Below are 23,293 nucleotides of genomic sequence, written 5' to 3'. Positions count from 1 at the left end.
ACACACCCCTGGGTAATATATCTAATGGTAACCACACAACTCTGGGTAATATATCTAATGGTAACCACACAACTCTGGGTAATATATCTAATGGTAACCTCACAACTCTGGGTAATATATCTAATGGTAACCACACAACTCTGGGTAATATATCTAATGGTAACCTCACAACTCTGGGTAATATATCTAATGGTAACCACACAACTCTGGGTAATATATCTAATGGTAACCTCACAACTCTGGGTAATATATCTAATGGTAACCACACACCCCTGGGTAATATATCTAATGGTAACCTCACAACTCTGGGTAATATATCTAATGGTAACCTCACAACTCTGGGTAATATATCTAATGGTAACCACACAACTCTGGGTAATATATCTAATGGTAACCTCACAACTCTGGGTAATATATCTAATGGTAACCACACAACTCTGGGTAATATATCTAATGGTAACCACACAACTCTGGGTAATATATCTAATGGTAACCACACAACCCTGGGTAATATATCTAATGGTAACCTCACAACTCTGGGTAATATATCTAATGGTAACCACACAACTCTGGGTAATATGTCTAATGGTAACCACACAACTCTGGGTAATATATCTAATGGTAACCACACAACTCTGGGTAATATATCTAATGGTAACCTCACAACTCTGGGTAATATATCTAATGGTAACCTCACAACTCTGGGTAATATATCTAATGGTAACCACACAACTCTGGGTAATATATCTAATGGTAACCTCACAACTCTGGGTAATATATCTAATGGTAACCACACAACTCTGGGTAATATATCTAATGGTAACCTCACAACTCTGGGTAATATATCTAATGGTAACCTCACAACTCTGGGTAATATATCTAATGGTAACCACACAACTCTGGGTAATATATCTAATGGTAACCACACAACCCTGGGTAATATATCTAATGGTAACCTCACAACTCTGGGTAATATATCTAATGGTAACCACACAACCCTGGGTAATATATCTAATGGTAACCTCACAACTCTGGGTAATATATCTAATGGTAACCACACAACTCTGGGTAATATATCTAATGGTAACCACACAACCCTGGGTAATATATCTAATGGTAACCTCACAACTCTGGGTAATATATCTAATGGTAACCACACACCCCTGGGTAATATATCTAATGGTAACCTCACAACTCTGGGTAATATATCTAATGGTAACCTCACAACTCTGGGTAATATATCTAATGGTAACCACACAACTCTGGGTAATATATCTAATGGTAACCTCACAACTCTGGGTAATATATCTAATGGTAACCACACAACTCTGGGTAATATATCTAATGGTAACCACACAACTCTGGGTAATATATCTAATGGTAACCACACAACCCTGGGTAATATATCTAATGGTAACCTCACAACTCTGGGTAATATATCTAATGGTAACCACACAACTCTGGGTAATATATCTAATGGTAACCACACAACTCTGGGTAATATATCTAATGGTAACCTCACAACTCTGGGTAATATATCTAATGGTAACCTCACAACTCTGGGTAATATATCTAATGGTAACCACACAACTCTGGGTAATATATCTAATGGTAACCACACAACTCTGGGTAATAGATCTAATGGTAACCACACAACTCTGGGTAATATATCTAATGGTAACCTCACAACTCTGGGTAATATATCTAATGGTAACCACACAACTCTGGGTAATATATCTAATGGTAACCTCACAACTCTGGGTAATATATCTAATGGTAACCTCACAACTCTGGGTAATATATCTAATGGTAACCACACAACTCTGGGTAATATATCTAATGGTAACCACACAACTCTGGGTAATATATCTAATGGTAACCTCACCACTCTGGATAATATATCTAATGGTAACCTCACAACCCTGGGTAATATATCTAATGGTAACCTCACAACTCTGGGTAATATATCTAATGGTAACCACACAACTCTGGGTAATATATCTAATGGTAACCACACAACTCTGGGTAATATATCTAATGGTAACCTCACAACTCTGGGTAATATATCTAATGGTAACCTCACAACTCTGGGTAATATATCTAATGGTAACCTCACAACTCTGGGTAATATATCTAATGGTAACCTCACAACCCTGGGTAATATATCTAATGGTAACCACACAACTCTGGGTAATATATCTAATGGTAACCACACAACTCTGGGTAATATATATAATGGTAACCACACAACTCTGGGTAAGTCTGGGTAATATATCTAATGGTAACCACACAACTCTGGGTAATATATCTAATGGTAACCACACAACTCTGGGTAATATATCTAATGGTAACCTCACAACTCTGGGTAATATATCTAATGGTAACCACACAACTCTGGGTAATATATCTAATGGTAACCACACAACTCTGGGTAATAGATCTAATGGTAACCACACAACTCTGGGTAATATATCTAATGGTAACCTCACAACTCTGGGTAATATATCTAATGGTAACCACACAACTCTGGGTAATATATCTAATGGTAACCACACAACTCTGGGTAATATATCTAATGGTAACCTCACAACTCTGGGTAATAGATCTAATGGTAACCACACAACTCTGGGTAATATATCTAATGGTAACCACACAACTCTGGGTAATATATCTAATGGTAACCACACACTCTGGGTAATATTAATGTAACCACACAACTCTGGGTAATATATCTAATGGTAACCACACAACTCTGGGTAATATATCTAATGGTAACCACACAACTCTGGGTAATATATCTAATGGTAACCACACAACTCTGGGTAATATATCTAATGGTAACCACACAACTCTGGGTAATATATCTAATGGTAACCACACAACTCTGGGTAATATATCTAATGGTAACCACACAACTCTGGGTAATATATCTAATGGTAACCACACAACTCTGGGTAAGTCTGGGTAATATATCTAATGGTAACCACACAACTCTGGGTAATAGATCTAATGGTAACCACACAACTCTGGGTAATATATCTATTGGTAACCACACATCTCTGGGTAAGTCTGGGTAATATATCTAATGGTAACCACACAACTCTGGGTAATATATCTAATGGTAACCACACAACTCTGGGTAATATATCTAATGGTAACCACACAACTCTGGGTCAGTCTGGGTAATATATCTAATGGTAACCACACAACTCTGGTTAAGTCTGGGTAATATATCTAATGGTAACCTCACAACTCTGGGTAATATATCTAATGGTAACCACACAACTCTGGGTAATATATCTATTGGTAACCACACAACTCTGGGTAATATATCTATTGGTAACCACACAACTCTGGGTAATATATCTAATGGTAACCACACAACTCTGGGTAATATATCTAATGGTAACCACACAACTCTGGGTAAGTCTGGGTAATATATCTAATGGTAACCACACAACCCTGGGTAACTCTGGGTAATATATCTAATGGTAACCACACAGCTCTGGGTAAGTCTGGGTAATATATCTAATGGTAACCACACAACTCTGGGTAATAGATCTAATGGTAACCACACAACTCTGGGTAATAGATCTAATGGTAACCACACAACTCTGGGTAATATATCTAATGGTAACCACAAGACTCTGGGTAATAGATCTAATGGTAACCACACAACTCTGGGTAATAGATCTAATGGTAACCACACAACTCTGGGTAATATATCTAATGGTAACCACACAACTCTGGGTAATATATCTAATGGTAACCACACAACTCTGGGTAATATATCTAATGGTAACCACACAACTCTGGGTAATATATCTAATGGTAACCACACAACTCTGGGTAATATATCTAATGGTAACCACACAGCTCTGGGTAAGTCTGGGTAATATATCTAATGGTAACCACACAACTCTGGGTAATAGATCTAATGGTAACCACACAACTCTGGGTAATATATCTAATGGTAACCACACAACTCTGGGTAATAGATCTAATGGTAACCACACAACTCTGGGTAATAGATCTAATGGTAACCACACAACTCTGGGTAATATATCTAATGGTAACCACAAGACTCTGGGTAATAGATCTAATGGTAACCACAAGACTCTGGGTAATATATCTAATGGTAACCACACAACTCTGGGTAATATATCTAATGGTAACCACACAACTCTGGGTAATATATCTAATGGTAACCACACAACTCTGGGTAATATATCTAATGGTAACCACACAACTCTGGGTAATATATCTAATGGTAACCACACAACTCTGGGTAATATATCTAATGGTAACCACACAACTCTGGGTAATATATCTAATGGTAACCACACAACTCTGGGTAATATATCTAATGGTAACCACACAACTCTGGGTAAGTCTGGGTAATATATCTATTGGTAACCACACAACTCTGGGTAATATATCTAATGGTAACCACACAACTCTGGGTAAGTCTGGGTAATATATCTATTGGTAACCACACAACTCTGGGTAATAGATCTAATGGTAACCACACAACTCTGGGTAATATATCTAATGGTAACCACACAACTCTGGGTAATATATCTAATGGTAACCACACAACTCTGGGTAATATATCTAATGGTAACCACACAACTCTGGGTAATATATCTAATGGTAACCACACAACTCTGGGTAATATATATAATGGTAACCACACAACTCTGGGTAAGTCTGGGTAATATATCTAATGGTAACCACACAACTCTGGGTAATAGATCTAATGGTAACCACACAACTCTGGGTAATATATCTATTGGTAACCACACATCTCTGGGTAAGTCTGGGTAATATATCTAATGGTAACCACACAACTCTGGGTCAGTCTGGGTAATATATCTAATGGTAACCACACAACTCTGGGTAATATATCTAATGGTAACCACACAACTCTGGGTCAGTCTGGGTAATATATCTAATGGTAACCACACAACTCTGGGTCAGTCTGGGTAATATATCTAATGGTAACCACACAACTCTGGGTAAGTCTGGGTAATATATCTAATGGTAACCTCACAACTCTGGGTAATATATCTAATGGTAACCACACAACTCTGGGTAATATATCTAATGGTAACCACACAACTCTGGGTAATATATCTATTGGTAACCACACAACTCTGGGTAATATATCTAATGGTAACCACACAACTCTGGGTAATATATCTAATGGTAACCACACAACTCTGGGTAATATATCTAATGGTAACCACACATCTCTGGGTAATATATCTAATAGTAACCACACAACTCTGGGTAATATATCTAATGGTAACCACACATCTCTGGGTAATATATCTAATGGTAACCACACAACTCTGGGTAATATATCTAATGGTAACCACACAACTCTGGGTAATATATCTAATGGTAACCACACATCTCTGGGTAATATATCTAATGGTAACCACACAACTCTGGGTAATATCTAATGGTAACCACACAACTCTGGGTAATATATCTAATGGTAACCACACAACTCTGGGTAAGTCTGGGTAATATATCTAATGGTAACCACACAACTCTGGGTCAGTCTGGGTAATATATCTAATGGTAACGACACAACTCTGGGTAATATATCTAATGGTAACCACACAACTCTGGGTCAGTCTGGGTAATATATCTAATGGTAACCACACAACTCTGGGTCAGTCTGGGTAATATATCTAATGGTAACCACACAACTCTGGGTAAGTCTGGGTAATATATCTAATGGTAACCACACAACTCTGGGTAATATATCTAATGGTAACCACACAACTCTGGGTAATATATCTAATGGTAACCACACAGCTCTGGGTAAGTCTGGGTAATATATCTAATGGTAACCACACAACTCTGGGTAATAGATCTAATGGTAACCACACAAATCTGGGTAATATATCTAATGGTAACCACAAGACTCTGGGTAATAGATCTAATGGTAACCACACAACTCTGGGTAATAGATCTAATGGTAACCACACAACTCTGGGTAATATATCTAATGGTAACCACACAACTCTGGGTAATATATCTAATGGTAACCACACAACTCTGGGTAATATATCTAATGGTAACCACACAACTCTGGGTAATATATCTAATGGTAACCACAAGACTCTGGGTAATATATCTAATGGTAACCACAAGACTCTGGGTAATAGATCTAATGGTAACCACACAACTCTGGGTAATATATCTAATGGTAACCACACAACTCTGGGTAATATATCTAATGGTAACCACACAACTCTGGGTAATATATCTAATGGTAACCACACAACTCTGGGTAATATATCTAATGGTAACCACACAACTCTGGGTAATATATCTAATGGTAACCACACAACTCTGGGTAATATATCTAATGGTAACCACACAACTCTGGGTAATATATCTAATGGTAACCACACAACTCTGGGTATATATCTAATGGTAACCACACAACTCTGGGTAAGTCTGGGTAATATATCTATTGGTAACCACACAACTCTGGGTAATATATCTAATGGTAACCACACAACTCTGGGTAATATATCTAATGGTAACCACACAACTCTGGGTAAGTCTGGGTAATATATCTATTGGTAACCACACAACTCTGGGTAATAGATCTAATGGTAACCACACAACTCTGGGTAATATATCTAATGGTAACCACACAACTCTGGGTAATATATCTAATGGTAACCACACAACTCTGGGTAATATATCTAATGGTAACCACACAACTCTGGGTAATATATATAATGGTAACCACACAACTCTGGGTAAGTCTGGGTAATATATCTAATGGTAACCACACAACTCTGGGTAATAGATCTAATGGTAACCACACAACTCTGGGTAATATATATATTGGTAACCACACATCTCTGGGTAAGTCTGGGTAATATATCTAATGGTAACCACACAACTCTGGGTCAGTCTGGGTAATATATCTAATGGTAACCACACAACTCTGGGTAATATATCTAATGGTAACCACACAACTCTGGGTCAGTCTGGGTAATATATCTAATGGTAACCACACAACTCTGGGTCAGTCTGGGTAATATATCTAATGGTAACCACACAACTCTGGGTAAGTCTGGGTAATATATCTAATGGTAACCTCACAACTCTGGGTAATATATCTAATGGTAACCACACAACTCTGGGTAATATATCTATTGGTAACCACACATCTCTGGGTAAGTCTGGGTAATATATCTAATGGTAACCTCACAACTCTGGGTAATATATCTAATGGTAACCACACAACTCTGGGTAATATATCTAATGGTAACCACACAACTCTGGGTAATATATCTAATGGTAACCACACAACTCTGGGTAATATATCTAATGGTAACCACACAACTCTGGGTAATATATCTAATGGTAACCACACAACTCTGGGTAATATATATAATGGTAACCACACAACTCTGGGTAAGTCTGGGTAATATATCTAATGGTAACCACACAACTCTGGGTAATAGATCTAATGGTAACCACACAACTCTGGGTAATATATCTATTGGTAACCACACATCTCTGGGTAAGTCTGGGTAATATATCTAATGGTAACCACACAACTCTGGGTCAGTCTGGGTAATATATCTAATGGTAACCACACAACTCTGGGTAATATATCTAATGGTAACCACACAACTCTGGGTCAGTCTGGGTAATATATCTAATGGTAACCACACAACTCTGGGTCAGTCTGGGTAATATATCTAATGGTAACCACACAACTCTGGGTAAGTCTGGGTAATATATCTAATGGTAACCTCACAACTCTGGGTAATATATCTAATGGTAACCACACAACTCTGGGTAATATATCTAATGGTAACCACACAACTCTGGGTAATATATCTATTGGTAACCACACAACTCTGGGTAATATATCTAATGGTAACCACACAACTCTGGGTAATATATCTAATGGTAACCACACAACTCTGGGTAATATATCTAATGGTAACCACACATCTCTGGGTAATATATCTAATGGTAACCACACAACTCTGGGTAATATATCTAATGGTAACCACACATCTCTGGGTAATATATCTAATGGTAACCACACAACTCTGGGTAATATATCTAATGGTAACCACACAACTCTGGGTAATATATCTAATGGTAACCACACATCTCTGGGTAATATATCTAATGGTAACCACACAACTCTGGGTAATATCTAATGGTAACCACACAACTCTGGGTAATATATCTAATGGTAACCACACAACTCTGGGTAAGTCTGGGTAATATATCTAATGGTAACCACACAACTCTGGGTCAGTCTGGGTAATATATCTAATGGTAACCACACAACTCTGGGTAATATATCTAATGGTAACCACACAACTCTGGGTCAGTCTGGGTAATATATCTAATGGTAACCACACAACTCTGGGTCAGTCTGGGTAATATATCTAATGGTAACCACACAACTCTGGGTAAGTCTGGGTAATATATCTAATGGTAACCACACAACTCTGGGTAATATATCTAATGGTAACCACACAACTCTGGGTAATATATCTAATGGTAACCACACAACTCTGGGTAATATATCTAATGGTAACCACACAACTCTGGGTAATAGATCTAATGGTAACCTCACAACTCTGGGAATGTAGATGATTCTGAAGCTGAGAAGAATGAGTTTATGTGGGAAGTCTGACTTTCTGGAAATGTCAGTTAACGACAAGTAACACTGAGTGAAGACGAACAAACACCAAAACGGCCATTTAACCCAATCACCCTCTTCAAAGTAACTTACTAAATGTAGTCCAGTTTGTAACATTCTGTATGAAATGGGCTTTTACATTGTTGATGCATGTCCATTTTTTTTAAAGTGGTTAAAATTCATTCAAATGTTGATGATGGTAGTATGATAAACTAAAGAAAATAGACATTTTTGAAGTTTGACATTTTAAAAATACTTATATTATTAATGGACCAAAATACCAACAAATCTCCAAATTGATCGGTAGATGCAAGTCATTCAGCCCGTGGTGCCTTGGTTTAGATAATACAAGGATCTCCTGCACTGTGGTGTCTGGGCTTAGATAATACAAGGACCTCCTGCACTGTGGTGTCTGGGCTTAGATAATACAAGGACCTCCTGCACTGTGGTGTCTGGGCTTAGATAATACAAGGATCTCCTGCACTGTGGTGTCTGGGCTTAGATAATACAAGGATCTCCAGCACTGTCTGTGGTGTCTGGGCTTAGATAATACAAGGGCCTCCTGCACTGTGGTGTCTGGGCTTAGATAATACAAGGATCTCCTGCACTGTGGTGTCTGGGCTTAGATAATACAAGGATCTCCTGCACTGTGGTGTCTGGGCTTAGATAATACAAGGATCTCCTGCACTGTGGTGTCTGGGCTTAGATAATACAAGGATCTCCTGCACTGTGGTGCCTGGGCTTAGATAATACAAGGATCTCCTGCACTGTGGTGTCTGGGCTTAGATAATACAAGGATCTCCAGCACTGTGGTGTCTGGGCTTAGATAATACAAGGACCTCCTGCACTGTGGTGTCTGGGCTTAGATAATACAATGATCTCCTGCACTGTGGTGTCTGGGCTTAGATAATACAAGGATCTCCAGCACTGTCTGTGGTGTCTGGGCTTAGATAATATAAGGATCTCCTGCACTGTGGTGTCTGGGCTTAGATAATACAAGGATCTCCTGCACTGTGGTGTCTGGGCTTAGATAATACAAGGATCTCCTGCACTGTCTGTGGTGTCTGGGCTTAGATAATACAAGGATCTCCTGCACTGTGGTGTCTGGGCTTAGATAATACAAGGATCTCCTGCACTGTGGTGTCTGGGCTTAGATAATACAAGGATCTCCTGCACTGTCTGTGGTGTCTGGGCTTAGATAATACAAGGATCTCCTGCACTGTGGTGTCTGGGCTTAGATAATACAAGGATCTCCTGCACTGTGGTGTCTGGGCTTAGATAATACAAGGATCTCCAGCACTGTCTGTGGTGTCTGGGCTTAGATAATACAAGGATCTCCAGCACTGTCTGTGGTGTCTGGGCTTAGATAATACAAGGATCTCCTGCACTGTGGTGTCTGGGCTTAGATAATACAAGGATCTCCTGCACTGTCTGTGGTGTCTGGGCTTAGATAATACAAGGATCTCCTGCACTGTGGTGTCTGGGCTTAGATAATACAAGGATCTCCTGCACTGTGGTGTCTGGGCTTAGATAATACAAGGACCTCCTGCACTGTCTGTGGTGTCTGGGCTTAGATAATACAAGGATCTCCTGCACTGTGGTGTCTGGGCTTAGACAATACAAGGACCTCCTGCACTGTGGTGTCTGGGCTTAGATAATACAATGATCTACAGCACTGTGGTGTCTGGGCTTAGATAATACAAGGATCTCCTGCACTGTGGTGTCTGGGCTTAGATAATACAAGGATCTCCTGCACTGTCTGTGGTGCCTGGGCTTAGATAATACAAGGATCTCCTGCACTGTGGTGTCTGGGCTTAGATAATACAAGGATCTCCTGCACTGTGGTGTCTGGGCTTAGATAATACAAGGATCTCCTGCACTGTCTGTGGTGCCTGGGCTTAGATAATACAAGGATCTCCTGCACTGTCTGTGGTGCCTGGGCTTAGATAATACAAGGATCTCCTGCACTGTCTGTGGTGTCTGGGCTTAGATAATACAAGGATCTCCTGCACTGTGGTGTCTGGGTTTAGATAATACAAGGATCTCCTGCACTGTGGTGTCTGGGCTTAGATAATACAAGGACCTCCTGCACTGTGAACAGGCTTATTTTTATGTAGCAGATAATGATTTATTGTGGTGAGGCAGTAGAGATCAAACCAAACATTATTTGAAGTGACACATTTATTAACAAAAAGTTCAAAAGGTTTCTGACCTTGTGACCAAACATACATTAGAGATTCAGCATTCCCAAAATAAACAAAAAGGCAACAAGAACATCCAGATATAAATGAATCTTCATTGTATGAAATAAAAGATTGTTCACTCTGACACATATCTGTGTCTCTTATAGAGATCTATTTCCCTAGGAAATATAATCATATATATATATATATATATATATATATATATATATATATATATATATATATAATACTAAACACTACATCAGTATGAATGGTGAAGTGAGATGGAGTCTCTTATAGAGATCTATTTCCCTAGGAGATATCAAACCCTCAAGTTATGGACAGTTTCACTAAATCGGTACATCAGTATGAATGGTTTAGTGAGATGGTGCCGGCTACAGTGGTGTCTCTTGATAAAGCCGACACCATAATTGTCCGGGCCGGGGCCAATCCGTTCTGTGCCGGTCAGACGTTTTTTTCTCCACATGAATTGTCGGCAGCTTGAGCGCTCAAACCGCGCCGTCGGTCTCCCGACGAGATCTGCAGCCAGAGTGCTTGTAACCGCGCTGAAGGGTGGGGTTAGATCCCATGGTAGAGCAGGTCGTGATGGGGTTAGATCCCATGGTAGAGCAGGTCATTATAGGGTTAGATCCCATGGTAGAGCAGGTCATTATGGGGTTAGATCCCATGGTAGAGCAGGTCATGATGGGATTAGATCCCATGGTTGAGCAGGTCATTATGGGGTTAGATCCCATGATAGAGCAGGTCATTATGGGGTTAGATCCCATGGTAGAGCAGGTCGTGATGGGATTAGATCCCATGGTAGAGCAGGTCGTGACGGGGTTAGATCCCATGGTAGAGCAGGTCATTATGGGGTTAGATCCCATGGTAGAGCAGGTCATGATGGGATTAGATCCCATGGTTGAGCAGGTCATTATGGGGTTAGATCCCATGGTAGAGCAGGTCATTATGGGGTTAGATCCCATGGTAGAGCAGGTCATTATGGGATTAGATCCCATGGTAGAGCAGGTCATTAGTGGGGTTAGATCCCATGGTAGAGCAGGTCATTAGTGGGGTTAGATCCCATGGTAGAGCAGGTCATTATGGGGTTAGATCCCATGGTAGAGCAGGTCGTGATGGGATTAGATCCCATGGTAGAGCAGGTCGTGATGGGGTTAGATCCCATGGTAGAGCAGGTCGTGATGGGGGTTAGATCCCATGGTAGAGCAGGTCGTGATGGGGATTAGATCCCATGGTAGAGCAGGTCGTACTTGGGGATGTTCTGAGGGTCGATGGGACTCTGGACGATCATCTTCCCTCTCATAGCTCCTCTGTAGATCACCTCGATCAGATCCAAGAAGTCCTGCTTGGTCTTAAAACTGCCCACAAACTTGGTGTGATCTGGAGACCTGTATAGAGACAACAGTGTTTTAGCTATAAGCCTATAAAGGAGAAATGGCTTGTAGCTAATATGAGTAGTACCCACACCTATGACATTAAAAAAGGGAAGAGTGTGTTACAACTCACTGAAACGAAGACTGTATAAACCAACCAGTGGTATTCTAGCTAGTTGTCGGCCATCTTCCTTCTCACCCATAATCAACTTTCATGTGTTGTCCGTTGAAGAAGAAGACTGTAGATGGGTTGTAACTGATGTCGAAGTATCTCGTGTAGACGGGAGCTGAATCCACATCCACGATGTAGATAGACGCCATGTTACTCAGGTCGTGGGAGGTTTTGGACAGCTGGCAAAAATAATGAGAACACTTGTCATTCCCGATTCAGACAGACTGAAACGTTACAAACAACAACAACAACAACAAAAATACATTGACAGTGTTGGTGTAAATATTGGTAACGATTGACATGCACGTTTTGCATTAATGTTTACTGGCTACAATATTGCAGGTAGTTGGATGGCAGAGCTAGCTAGTTACCCAGCTAGCATGCTAGCTACACATGCTAACGTTAGCTACTTACAATCTCGTCAAGTTGCAGGCAGACCGAGTCTTCATCTCTTCCAAACCGAAGAACTAAAACCTTTTCAGCGACGGTTTTTATTACCTCGTCTATGTCATTTTTACATGACAATTTGGCCAAAAACAAACTCATTTTGTTAGCTGCTAGCTAGCATTTGTGTTCAGTTTGACAAACGAAAATGGTACGCTGTGTAACACCATAAAACGTCCGTCAGAAACTATGACCAAACAGCCGATTTTGTCCGCTGCTTCTTTGTCGTTTGAACCAGTATGTTGATATTTGTTTAACGTTTAATACTGCGTTTTACCAGTATATCCGTATGCAGTATGGCTAGTACATTTTAGCTTGCTGTTTTGGGGGGGTTTAGGCTGGGTTTCTGTACAGCACTTTGAGATATCAGCTGATGTAAGAAGGGCTTTATAAATACATTTGATTTTATTAGTAAGCTGTAGGCTAGAAAGATTTCAGACACAACCACAGTTTTTCGTACCAAAGTAAGCATGCTTTGGATCACTTTTGTTAAAATAAACACACACACACACACACAAAAAACACTCAATCCATCAACAAAAACATTTAACTTATATATTAAAGTGAGCATGTTTTTATATACACTTAACCATTGGGGTGTCTGAAGAAAGGGAGAGAGAGGAGAGACAAAAGAGAGAAACAGAAATCACCATGTGTGTGTGGTACATATCTATCTCATCTACATACAGTTGAAGTCGGAAGTTTACATACACCTTAGCCAAACACATTTAAACTCAGTTTTTCTCAATTCCTGACATTTTAATCCTAGTAAAAATTCCCTGTTTTAGGTCAGTTAGGATCACCACTTTATTTTAAGAATGTGAAATGTCAGAATAATAGTAGAGAGAATTATTTATTTCAGCTTTTATTTCTTTCATCACATTCCCAGTGGGTCAGACGTTTACATACACTCAATTAGTATTTGGTAGTATTGCCTTTAAATTGTTTAACTTGGGTCAAACGTTTCGGGGAGCCTTCCACAAGCTTCCCACAAGAAGTTTGGTGAATTTTGGCCCATTCCTCCTGATAGAGCTGGTGTAACTGAGTCAGGTTTGTAAGGCCTCCTTGCTCGCACATGCTTTTTCAGTTCTAACCACAAATTTGCGACCAAACTTAAACTTAACTTCCTGACTGATGCCTTGAGATGTTGCTTCAATATATCCACATAATTTTCCTTCCTCATAATGCCATCTATTTTGTGAAGTGCACCAGTCCCTCCTGCAGCAAAGCACCCCCACAACATGATGCTGCCACCCCCGTGCTTCACGGTTGGGATGGTGTTCTTCGGCTTGCAAAGCCTCCCCCTTTTTCCTCCAAACATAACGATGGTCATTATGGCCAAACAGTTCTATTGTTGTTTCATCAGACCAGAGGACATTTCTTCAAAAAGTATGAACTTTGTCCCCATGTGCAGATGCAAACCGAAGTCTGGCTTTTTTATGGCGGTTTTGGAGCAGTGGCTTCTTCCTTGCTGAACGGCCTTTCAGATTATGTCGATATAGGACTCGTTTTACTGTGGATATAGATACTTTTTTTACCTGTTTCCTCCAGCATCTTCACAAGGTCCTTTGCTGTTGTTCTGGGATTGATTTGCACTTTTCGCACCAAAGTACGTTCATCTCTAGGAGACAGAATGCGTCTCCTTCCTGAGCAGTATGACGGCTGCGTGGTCCCATGGTGTCTATACTTGCCTACTATTGTTTGTACAGATGAACGTGGTACCTTCAGGCGTTTGGAAATTGCTCCCAAGGATGAACCAGACTTGTGGAGGTCTACAATTTTTTGTATGAGGTATTGGCTGATTTCTTTTGATTTTCCCATGATGTCAAGCTAAGAGGTATTGAGTTTGAAGGTAGGCCTTGAAATACATCCATAGGTACACCTCCAATTGACTTAAATAATGTCAATTAGCCTATCAGAAGCTTCTAAAGCCATGACATAATTTTCTGGAATTTTGCAAGCTGTTTAAAGGCACAAGTCAACTTAGTGTAGGTAAACTTCTGACCCACTGGAATTGTGATACAGTGAATTATAAGTGAAATAATCTGTCTGTTAACAATTGTTGGAAAAATCTACAAATCTACAAAGTAGATGTCCTAACCGACTCTGCCAAAACTACAGTTTGTTAACAAGAAATTTGTGGAGTGGTTGAAAAACGAGTTTTAATGACTCCAACCTAAGTGGATGTAAACTTCTGACCTCAACTGTATATACAGAACCATGTATCCCAGGTCATTCCACTGTATCAGAACCTCCCTCTACATATACACCAGAACCATGGACCACAGGTCGTTCCACTGGATCAGAACCTTCCTCTATATATACACCAGAACCATGGACCACAGGTCATTCCACTGGATCAGAACCTTCCTCTATATATACACCAGAACCATGGACCACAGGTCATTCCACTGTATCAGAACCTTCCTCTATATATACACCAGAACCATGGACCACAGGTCATTCCACTGGATCAGAACCTTCCTCTACATACACACCAGATCCATGGACCACAGGTCGTTCCACTGTATCAGAACCTTCCTCTATATATACACCAGAACCATGGACCACAGGTCATTCCACTGGATCAGAACCTTCCTCTACACCAGAACCATGGACCACAGGTCATTCCACTGTATCAGAACCTTCCTCTATATATACACCAGAACCATGGACCACAGGTCATTCCACTGTATCAGAACCTTCCTCTATATATACACCAGAACCATGGACCACAGGTCATTCCACTGGATCAGAACCTTCCTCTACACCAGAACCATGGACCACAGGTCATTCCACTGTATCAGAACCTTCCAGAGGTCAGCTGTTTCACTACGTCTATGGAATTCCTGGCAACAGAACAAGTAATGCTGGATCAGTCGGTGTCCCCTGGCAACAGAACAAGTAATGCTGGATCAGTCGGTGTCCCTGGCAACAGAACAAGTAATGCTGGATCGGTCGGTGTCCCCTGGCAACAGAACAAGTAATGCTGGATCAGTCGGTGTCCCTGGCAACAGAACAAGTAATGCTGGATCAGTCAGTGTCGCTGGCAACAGAACAAGTAATGCTGGATCAGTCGGTGTCCCTGGCAACAGAACAAGTAATGCTGGATCAGTCGGCGTCACTGGCAACAGAACAAGTAATGCTGGATCAGTCGGTGTCGCTGGCAACAGAACAAGTAATGCTGGATCAGTCAGTGTCGCTGGCAACAGAACAAGTAATGCTGGATCAGTCGGCGTCACTGGCAACAGAACAAGTAATGCTGGATCAGTCGGTGTCGCTGGCAACAGAACAAGTAATGCTGGATCAGTCGGTGTCCCCTGGCAACAGAACAAGTAATGCTGGATCGGTCGGTGTCGCTGGCAACAGGTTTTGGTAACTCCTCTTCTCCACAGTAACAGACCTGGTGTTTATTTCACGGCAATAGAAACCATGGTGATGGGGATGACACGTGTCCAATAGAAAATATGAAACCGTCAAAAACAGTCTAACAAAGAGTGCAGGAAACTAAAATAAACAGAAATGACTGCATTGTGCAAGTCCACCCACCATCTCTCCCTCCCTTCGTTCTCCCGACTCTCCCTACTCTCCCTCCCCCTTTCTTCCCTCTCTCCCTCCCTCTCTCTCCCCCTACCTCCCTCCCTCCCCCACTCCTTTCTTCCCTCCCTCCCCCCCTACCCCCTCCCTCCCTCTCTCTCCCCCTCCCTCCCTCCCCCACTCCTTTCCTCCCTCCCTCCCTCTCTCTCCCCCTACCTCCCTCCCTCCCCCACTCCTTTCTTCCCTCCCTCCCTCCCTCTCTCTCCCCCTACCCCCCCCCCTCCCTCCCCCCCTTCCTCCCTCCCTCTCCCTCCCTCCCTCCCCTACCTCCCTCCCTCCCTCCCTCTTCCACTCCTTTCTTCCCTCCCTCCCTCTCTCCCCTCGCCCTACCTCCCTCCCTCCCTCCCCCACTCCTTTCCTCCCTCCCTCCCTCCCTCCCTCCCTCCCTCCTAATCATCAGGTAGAGGATCATAAACACAGATTTGGGCCTCAGGAACAGAGATGTGATTGGCGATTGGTCGACCTGGTCGGTGAGGTCACTTCCTGTAAGGTGAGTGATTGGGCGTCGTCAGAGAGTGTCTTTGTGTGGGGGGGGCGAGACAGGGGGGCAGGAGTGGGACTTAATGCTGTTGTGTTTACTGTCTGCCTCGTCGAAGTCTAACAGCCGGCCGTTGATGTTGACGTCCATGCAGCCGTGGTAGTAGGCCGTCACTGGGCTGGAGGAGACGGGGATATCATCTGGAGACGAACGGACAGACGGAGAGATTAAATACCAACCCCCCCCCAAAAAAACACTTCTGTGGTTTCACACTTCATCAATGAAATCTGAATCAATTCTGAAATATGGACTACGTTAGTCAAGTTTCATCAACCTGGCAGTCCTGTGGCTAATGAGCTACTAGTTAGTGACTAGCTAGTTACCTGGCAGTCCTGTGGCTAATGAGCAACTAGTTAGTTAGTGACTAGCTAGTTACCTGGCAGTCCTATACATGTCCTGACAGAGCGTTTCATCATTGTGGTTAGTTAGTTAGTGACTAGCTAGTTACCTGGCAGTCCTGTGGCTAGTTTTTGTGGTTGGTTAGTTAGTTAGTTAGTGACTAGCTAGTTACCTGGCAGTCCTCCTACACATGTCCTGACAGAGTGTGTGGTTAGTTAGTTAGTTAGTAACTAGCTAGTTACCTGGCAGTCCTGTGGCTACTGAGCTACTAGTTAGTTAGTTAGTGACTAGCTAGTTACCTGGCAGTCCTCCTATACATGTCCTGACAGAGTGTGTCATCATGGTGGCTAGTTAGTTAGTTAGTGACTAGCTAGTTACCTGGCAGTCCTCCTATACATGTCCTGACAGAGTGTCATCATTGTGGTTAGTTAGTTAGTAACTAGCTAGTTACCTGGCAGTCCTGTGGCTACTGAGCTACTAGTTAGTTAGCTAGTGACTAGCTAGTTACCTGGCAGTCCTCCTATACATGTCCTGACAGAGTGTCATCATTGTGGTTAGTTAGTTAGTAACTAGCTCGTTACCTGGCAGTCCTGTGGCTACTGAGCTACTAGTTAGTTAGCTAGTGACTAGCTAGTTACCTGGCAGTCCTCCTATACATGTCCTGACAGAGTGTGTCACCATGGTGTGGTTGAGTCGATCCAGCGCCCCATCAGGGAGGCTGTAGGACCAGGTGGAGGTGTTGGCACCGATCTCCAGGCTAGTGGGGGTGACGGTCAGTTCTACAGACAGACGGTCTGGGTAACACAACATCAACGACTGTAGCGTCGCCACGGACACTCCATCCAGGAACACCCGCAGGTCCTGGAGGAAGGAGGGGGGGAGAGGTGAAGGGTGTGTGTGTGTGTGTGTGTGTGTGGGGGGGGGGGGGGATCGTTGCTGAACTCACAGCTTCTTCAGGTCCTTGCGTAACCACGGCGACAGACAGGGGGACGGTATCGTTGAGGACGAGAGCGAAGAGAACTCCTGTACTGCTGGACGGACGGATATTTACCTTCAGATCCACCCTCCAGCTCCCTGACTCACCTGGACACACGCGCACACACACACACACACACACACACACACACACACACACACACACACACACACACAGACACATCACACACACTTTGTTAGACAGGCAGACAAAAGCACCAAAGACTCTATGTAGACCACCTCTATTTCCTAATCATCTGGAGAATCACTGTAGTAGAATATATATAGTCCACTGTAGTAGTAGAATATATATAGTCCACTGTAGTAGAATATATATAGTCCACTGTAGTAGTAGAATATATATAGTCCACTGTAGTAGTAGAATATATATAGTCCACTGTAGTAGTAGAATATATATAGTCCACTGTAGTAGAATATATATAGTCCACTGTAGTAGTAGAATATATATAGTCCACTGTAGTAGTAGAATATATATAGTCCACTGTAGTAGTAGAATATATATAGTCCACTGTAGTAGTAGAATATATATAGTCCACTATAGTAGTAGAATATATATAGTCCACTGTAGTAGAATATATATAGTCCACTGTAGTAGTAGAATATATATAGTCCACTGTAGTAGTAGAATATATATAGTCCACTGTAGTAGTAGAATATATATAGTCCACTGTAGTAGTAGAATATATATAGTCCACTGTAGTAGTAGAATATATATAGTCCACTGTAGTAGTAGAATGTATATAGTCCACTGTAGTAGAATATATATATAGTCCACTGTAGTAGAATATATATAGTCCACTGTAGTAGTAGAATATATATAGTCCACTGTAGTAGTAGAATATATATAGTCCACTGTAGTAGTAGAATATATATAGTCCACTGTAGTAGTAGAATATATATAGTCCACTGTAGTAGTAGAATATATATAGTCCACTGTAGTAGTAGAATATATATAGTCCACTGTTGTAGTAGAATATATATAGTCCACTGTAGTAGAATATATATATATATAGTCCACTGTAGTAGAATATATATAGTCCACTGTAGTAGAATATATATAGTCCACTGTAGTAGTAGAATATATATAGTCCACTGTTGTAGTAGAATATATATAGTCCACTGTAGTAGAATATATATAGTCCACTGTAGTAGAATATATATAGTCCACTGTAGTAGAATATATATAGTCCACTGTAGTAGAATATATATAGTCCACTGTAGTAGTAGAATATATATAGTCCACTGTAGTAGTAGAATATATATAGTCCACTGTAGTAGTCGAATATATATAGTCCACTGTAGTAGTCGAATATATATAGTCCACTGTTGTAGTAGAATATATATAGTCCACTGTAGTAGTCGAATATATATAGTCCACTGTAATAGAATATATATAGTCCACTGTAGTAGTAGAATATATATATAGTCCACTGTAGTAGTAGAATATATATAGTCCACTGTAGTAGTAGAATATATATAGTCCACTGTAGTAGTAGAATATATATATAGTTCACTGTAGTAGTAGAATATATATATAGTTCACTGTAGTAGTAGAATATATATAGTCCACTGTAGTAGTAGAATATATATAGTCCACTGTAGTAGTAGAATATTATAGTCCACTGTCCACTGTAGTAGAATATATAGTCCACTGTAGTAGAATATATATAGTCCACTGTAGTAGTAGAATATATATAGTCCACTGTAGTAGAATATATATAGTCCACTGTAGTAGTAGAATATATATAGTCCACTGTAGTAGTAGAATATATATAGTCCACTGTAGTAGTAGAATATATATATAGTCCACTGTAGTAGTAGAATATATATATAGTCCACTGTAGTAGTAGAATATATATATAGTCCACTGTAGTAGAATATATATAGTTCACTGTAGTAGAATATATATAGTCCACTGTAGTAGTAGAATATATATAGTCCACTGTAGTAGAATATATATAGTCCACTGTAGTAGTAGAATATATATAGTCCACTGTTGTAGAATATATATAGTCCACTGTAGTAGTAGAATATATATAGTCCACTGTTGTAGAATATATATAGTCCACTGTAGTAGTAGAATATATATAGTCCACTGTAGTAGAATATATATAGTCCACTGTTGTAGAATATATATAGTCCACTGTAGTAGAATATATATAGTCCACTGTAGTAGAATATATATAGTCCACTGTAGTAGTAGAATATATATAGTTCACTGTAGTAGTAGAATATATATAGTCCACTGTAGTAGTAGAATATATATAGTCCACTGTAGTAGTAGAATATATATAGTCCACTGTAGTAGAATATATATAGTCCACTGTAGTAGAATATATATATAGTCCACTGTAGTAGAATATATATAGTCCACTGTAGTAGAATATATATAGTCCACTGTAGTAGAATATATATAGTCCACTGTAGTAGTAGAATATATATAGTCCACTGTAGTAGAATATATATAGTCCACTGTAGTAGTAGAATATATATAGTCCACTGTAGTAGAATATATATAGTCCACTGTAGTAGAATATATATAGTCCACTGTAGTAGAATATATATAGTCCACTGTAGTAGTAGAATATATATATAGTCCACTGTAGTAGAATATATATAGTCCACTGTAGTAGAATATATATAGTCCACTGTAGTAGTAGAATATATATAGTCCACTGTAGTAGTAGAATATATATAGTCCACTGTAGTAGTAGAATATATATATAGTCCACTGTAGTAGTAGAATATATATATAGTCCACTGTAGTAGAATATATATAGTCCACTGTAGTAGTAGAATATATATAGTCCACTGTAGTAGTAGAATATATATATAGTCCACTGTAGTAGAATATATATAGTCCACTGTAGTAGAATATATATAGTCCACTGTAGTAGTAGAATATATAGTCCACTGTGTAGTAGAATATATAGTCCACTGTAGTAGTAGAATATATATAGTCCACTGTAGTAGTAGAATATATATAGTCCACTGTAGTAGTAGAATATATATAGTCCACTGTAGTAGAATATATAGTCCACTGTAGTAGAATATATAGTCCACTGTAGTAGATATAATAGTCCACTGTAGTAGTAGAATATATATAGTCCACTGTAGTAGAATATATATAGTCCACTGTAGTAGAATATATATAGTCCACTGTAGTAGTAGAATATATATAGTCCACTGTAGTAGAATATATATAGTACACTGTAGTAGAATATATATAGTCCACTGTAGTAGAATACATTTAGTCCACTGTAGTAGAATATATATAGTCCACTGTAGTAGAATATATATATATAGTCCACTGTAGTAGTAGAATATATAGTCCACTGTAGTAGTAGTAGAATATATATATAGTCCACTGTAGTAGTAGAATATATATAGTCCACTGTAGTAGAATATATATAGTCCACTGTAGTAGAATATATATAGTCCACTGTAGTAGAATATATATAGTCCACTGTAGTAGTAGAATATATATAGTCCACTGTAGTAGAATATATATAGTCCACTGTAGTAGAATATATATAGTCCACTGTAGTAGAATATATATAGTCCACTGTAGTAGTAGAATATATATAGTCCACTGTAGTAGTAGAATATATATAGTCCACTGTAGTAGAATATATATATAGTCCACTGTAGTAGAATATATATAGTCCACTGTAGTAGAATATATATAGTCCACTGTAGTAGTAGAATATATATAGTCCACTGTAGTAGTAGAATATATATATAGTCCACTGTAGTAGAATATATATAGTTCACTGTAGTAGAATATATATAGTCCACTGTAGTAGTAGAATATATATAGTCCACTGTAGTAGAATATATATAGTCCACTGTAGTAGTAGAATATATATAGTCCACTGTAGTAGTAGAATATATAGTCCACTGTAGTAGTAGAATATATATAGTCCACTGTAGTAGTAGAATATATATAGTCCACTGTTGTAGAATATATATAGTCCACTGTAGTAGAATATATATAGTCCACTGTAGTAGTAGAATATATATAGTTCACTGTAGTAGTAGAATATATATAGTCCACTGTAGTAGTAGAATATATATAGTCCACTGTAGTAGTAGAATATATATATAGTCCACTGTAGTAGAATATATATAGTCCACTGTAGTAGTAGAATATATATAGTCCACTGTAGTAGAATATATAGTCCACTGTAGTAGAATATATATAGTCCACTGTAGTAGAATACATATAGTCCACTGTAGTATAATAATATAGTCCACTGTAGTAGTAGAATATATATAGTCCACTGTAGTATAGATATATATAGTCCACTGTAGTAGTAGATAATATATAGTCCACTGTAGTAGAATATATATAGTCCACTGTAGTAAGAATATATATAGTTCCACTGTAGGTAGAATATATATAGGTCCACTGTAGTAGTAAATATATATAGTCCACTGTAGTAGTAAATATATATAGTGCCACTGTAGTAGTAGAATATATATTAGTCCACTGTAGTAGTAGAATATTAGATATAGTCCACTGTAGTAAGAATATATAGTCCACTGTAGTAGAATATATATAGTCCACTGTAGTTAAATATATATAGTCCACTGTAGTAGAAATATATAGTCCACTGTAGTAGTAGAATATATATAGTCCACTGTAGTAGGAGAATATATATAGTCCACTTAGTAGTAGAATATATATAGTCCACTGTAGTAGTAGAATATATATAGTCCACTGTAGTAGAATATATATAGTCCACTGTAGTAGAATATATATAGTCCACTGTAGTAGAATATATATAGTCCACTGTAGTAGAATATATATAGTCCACTGTAGTAGTAGAATATATATAGTCCACTGTAGTAGTAGAATATATATAGTCCACTGTAGTAGTAGAATATATATAGTCCACTGTAGTAGTAGAATATATATAT

At 39.4% G+C, this 23,293-nt stretch overlaps 2 protein-coding genes and 1 long non-coding RNA gene across 3 annotated transcripts in view; 1 reads left to right on the top strand and 2 right to left on the bottom strand.

The window, feature by feature from the left end:
* Positions 1–10,870: 10,870 nt before the first annotated feature.
* Positions 10,871–13,680, bottom strand: LOC115181149 (thioredoxin-like protein 4B). The gene is made up of 3 exons (XM_029743180.1): positions 12,871–13,680; positions 12,484–12,635; positions 10,871–12,299 (listed from the first exon to the last, which is right to left on the bottom strand). The coding sequence occupies exons 1-3, from the start codon at positions 13,000–13,002 to the stop codon at positions 12,134–12,136; spliced, it is 450 nt and encodes a 149-aa protein (XP_029599040.1). The 5' UTR covers positions 13,003–13,680; the 3' UTR covers positions 10,871–12,133.
* A 1,321-nt stretch (positions 13,681–15,001) lies between these two features.
* On the top strand, positions 15,002–15,621 carry LOC115181166 (uncharacterized). The gene is made up of 2 exons (XR_003873316.1): positions 15,002–15,245; positions 15,525–15,621. It is a non-coding gene; the product is annotated as an uncharacterized LOC115181166 (long non-coding RNA).
* A 1,269-nt stretch (positions 15,622–16,890) lies between these two features.
* pros1 (protein S) overlaps positions 16,891–23,293 on the bottom strand; it is a 62,272-nt gene continuing 55,869 nt past the window's right edge. The window contains exons 12-14 of the mRNA XM_029743179.1: positions 18,321–18,457; positions 18,013–18,235; positions 16,891–17,175 (exon numbers count right to left, since the gene is read on the bottom strand). Coding sequence (XP_029599039.1) covers positions 17,006–17,175; positions 18,013–18,235; positions 18,321–18,457 — 530 coding nt within the window. The 3' untranslated portion in view covers positions 16,891–17,005. The remainder of the gene's footprint in view (positions 17,176–18,012; positions 18,236–18,320; positions 18,458–23,293) is intronic.

This window comes from Salmo trutta, unplaced genomic scaffold (assembly GCF_901001165.1).
Source record: "Salmo trutta unplaced genomic scaffold, fSalTru1.1, whole genome shotgun sequence".
NCBI lineage: Eukaryota > Metazoa > Chordata > Actinopteri > Salmoniformes > Salmonidae > Salmo > Salmo trutta.
Note: the sequence above shows the minus strand (reverse complement) of the source record. Positions and strands in the feature narration are given on the sequence as shown.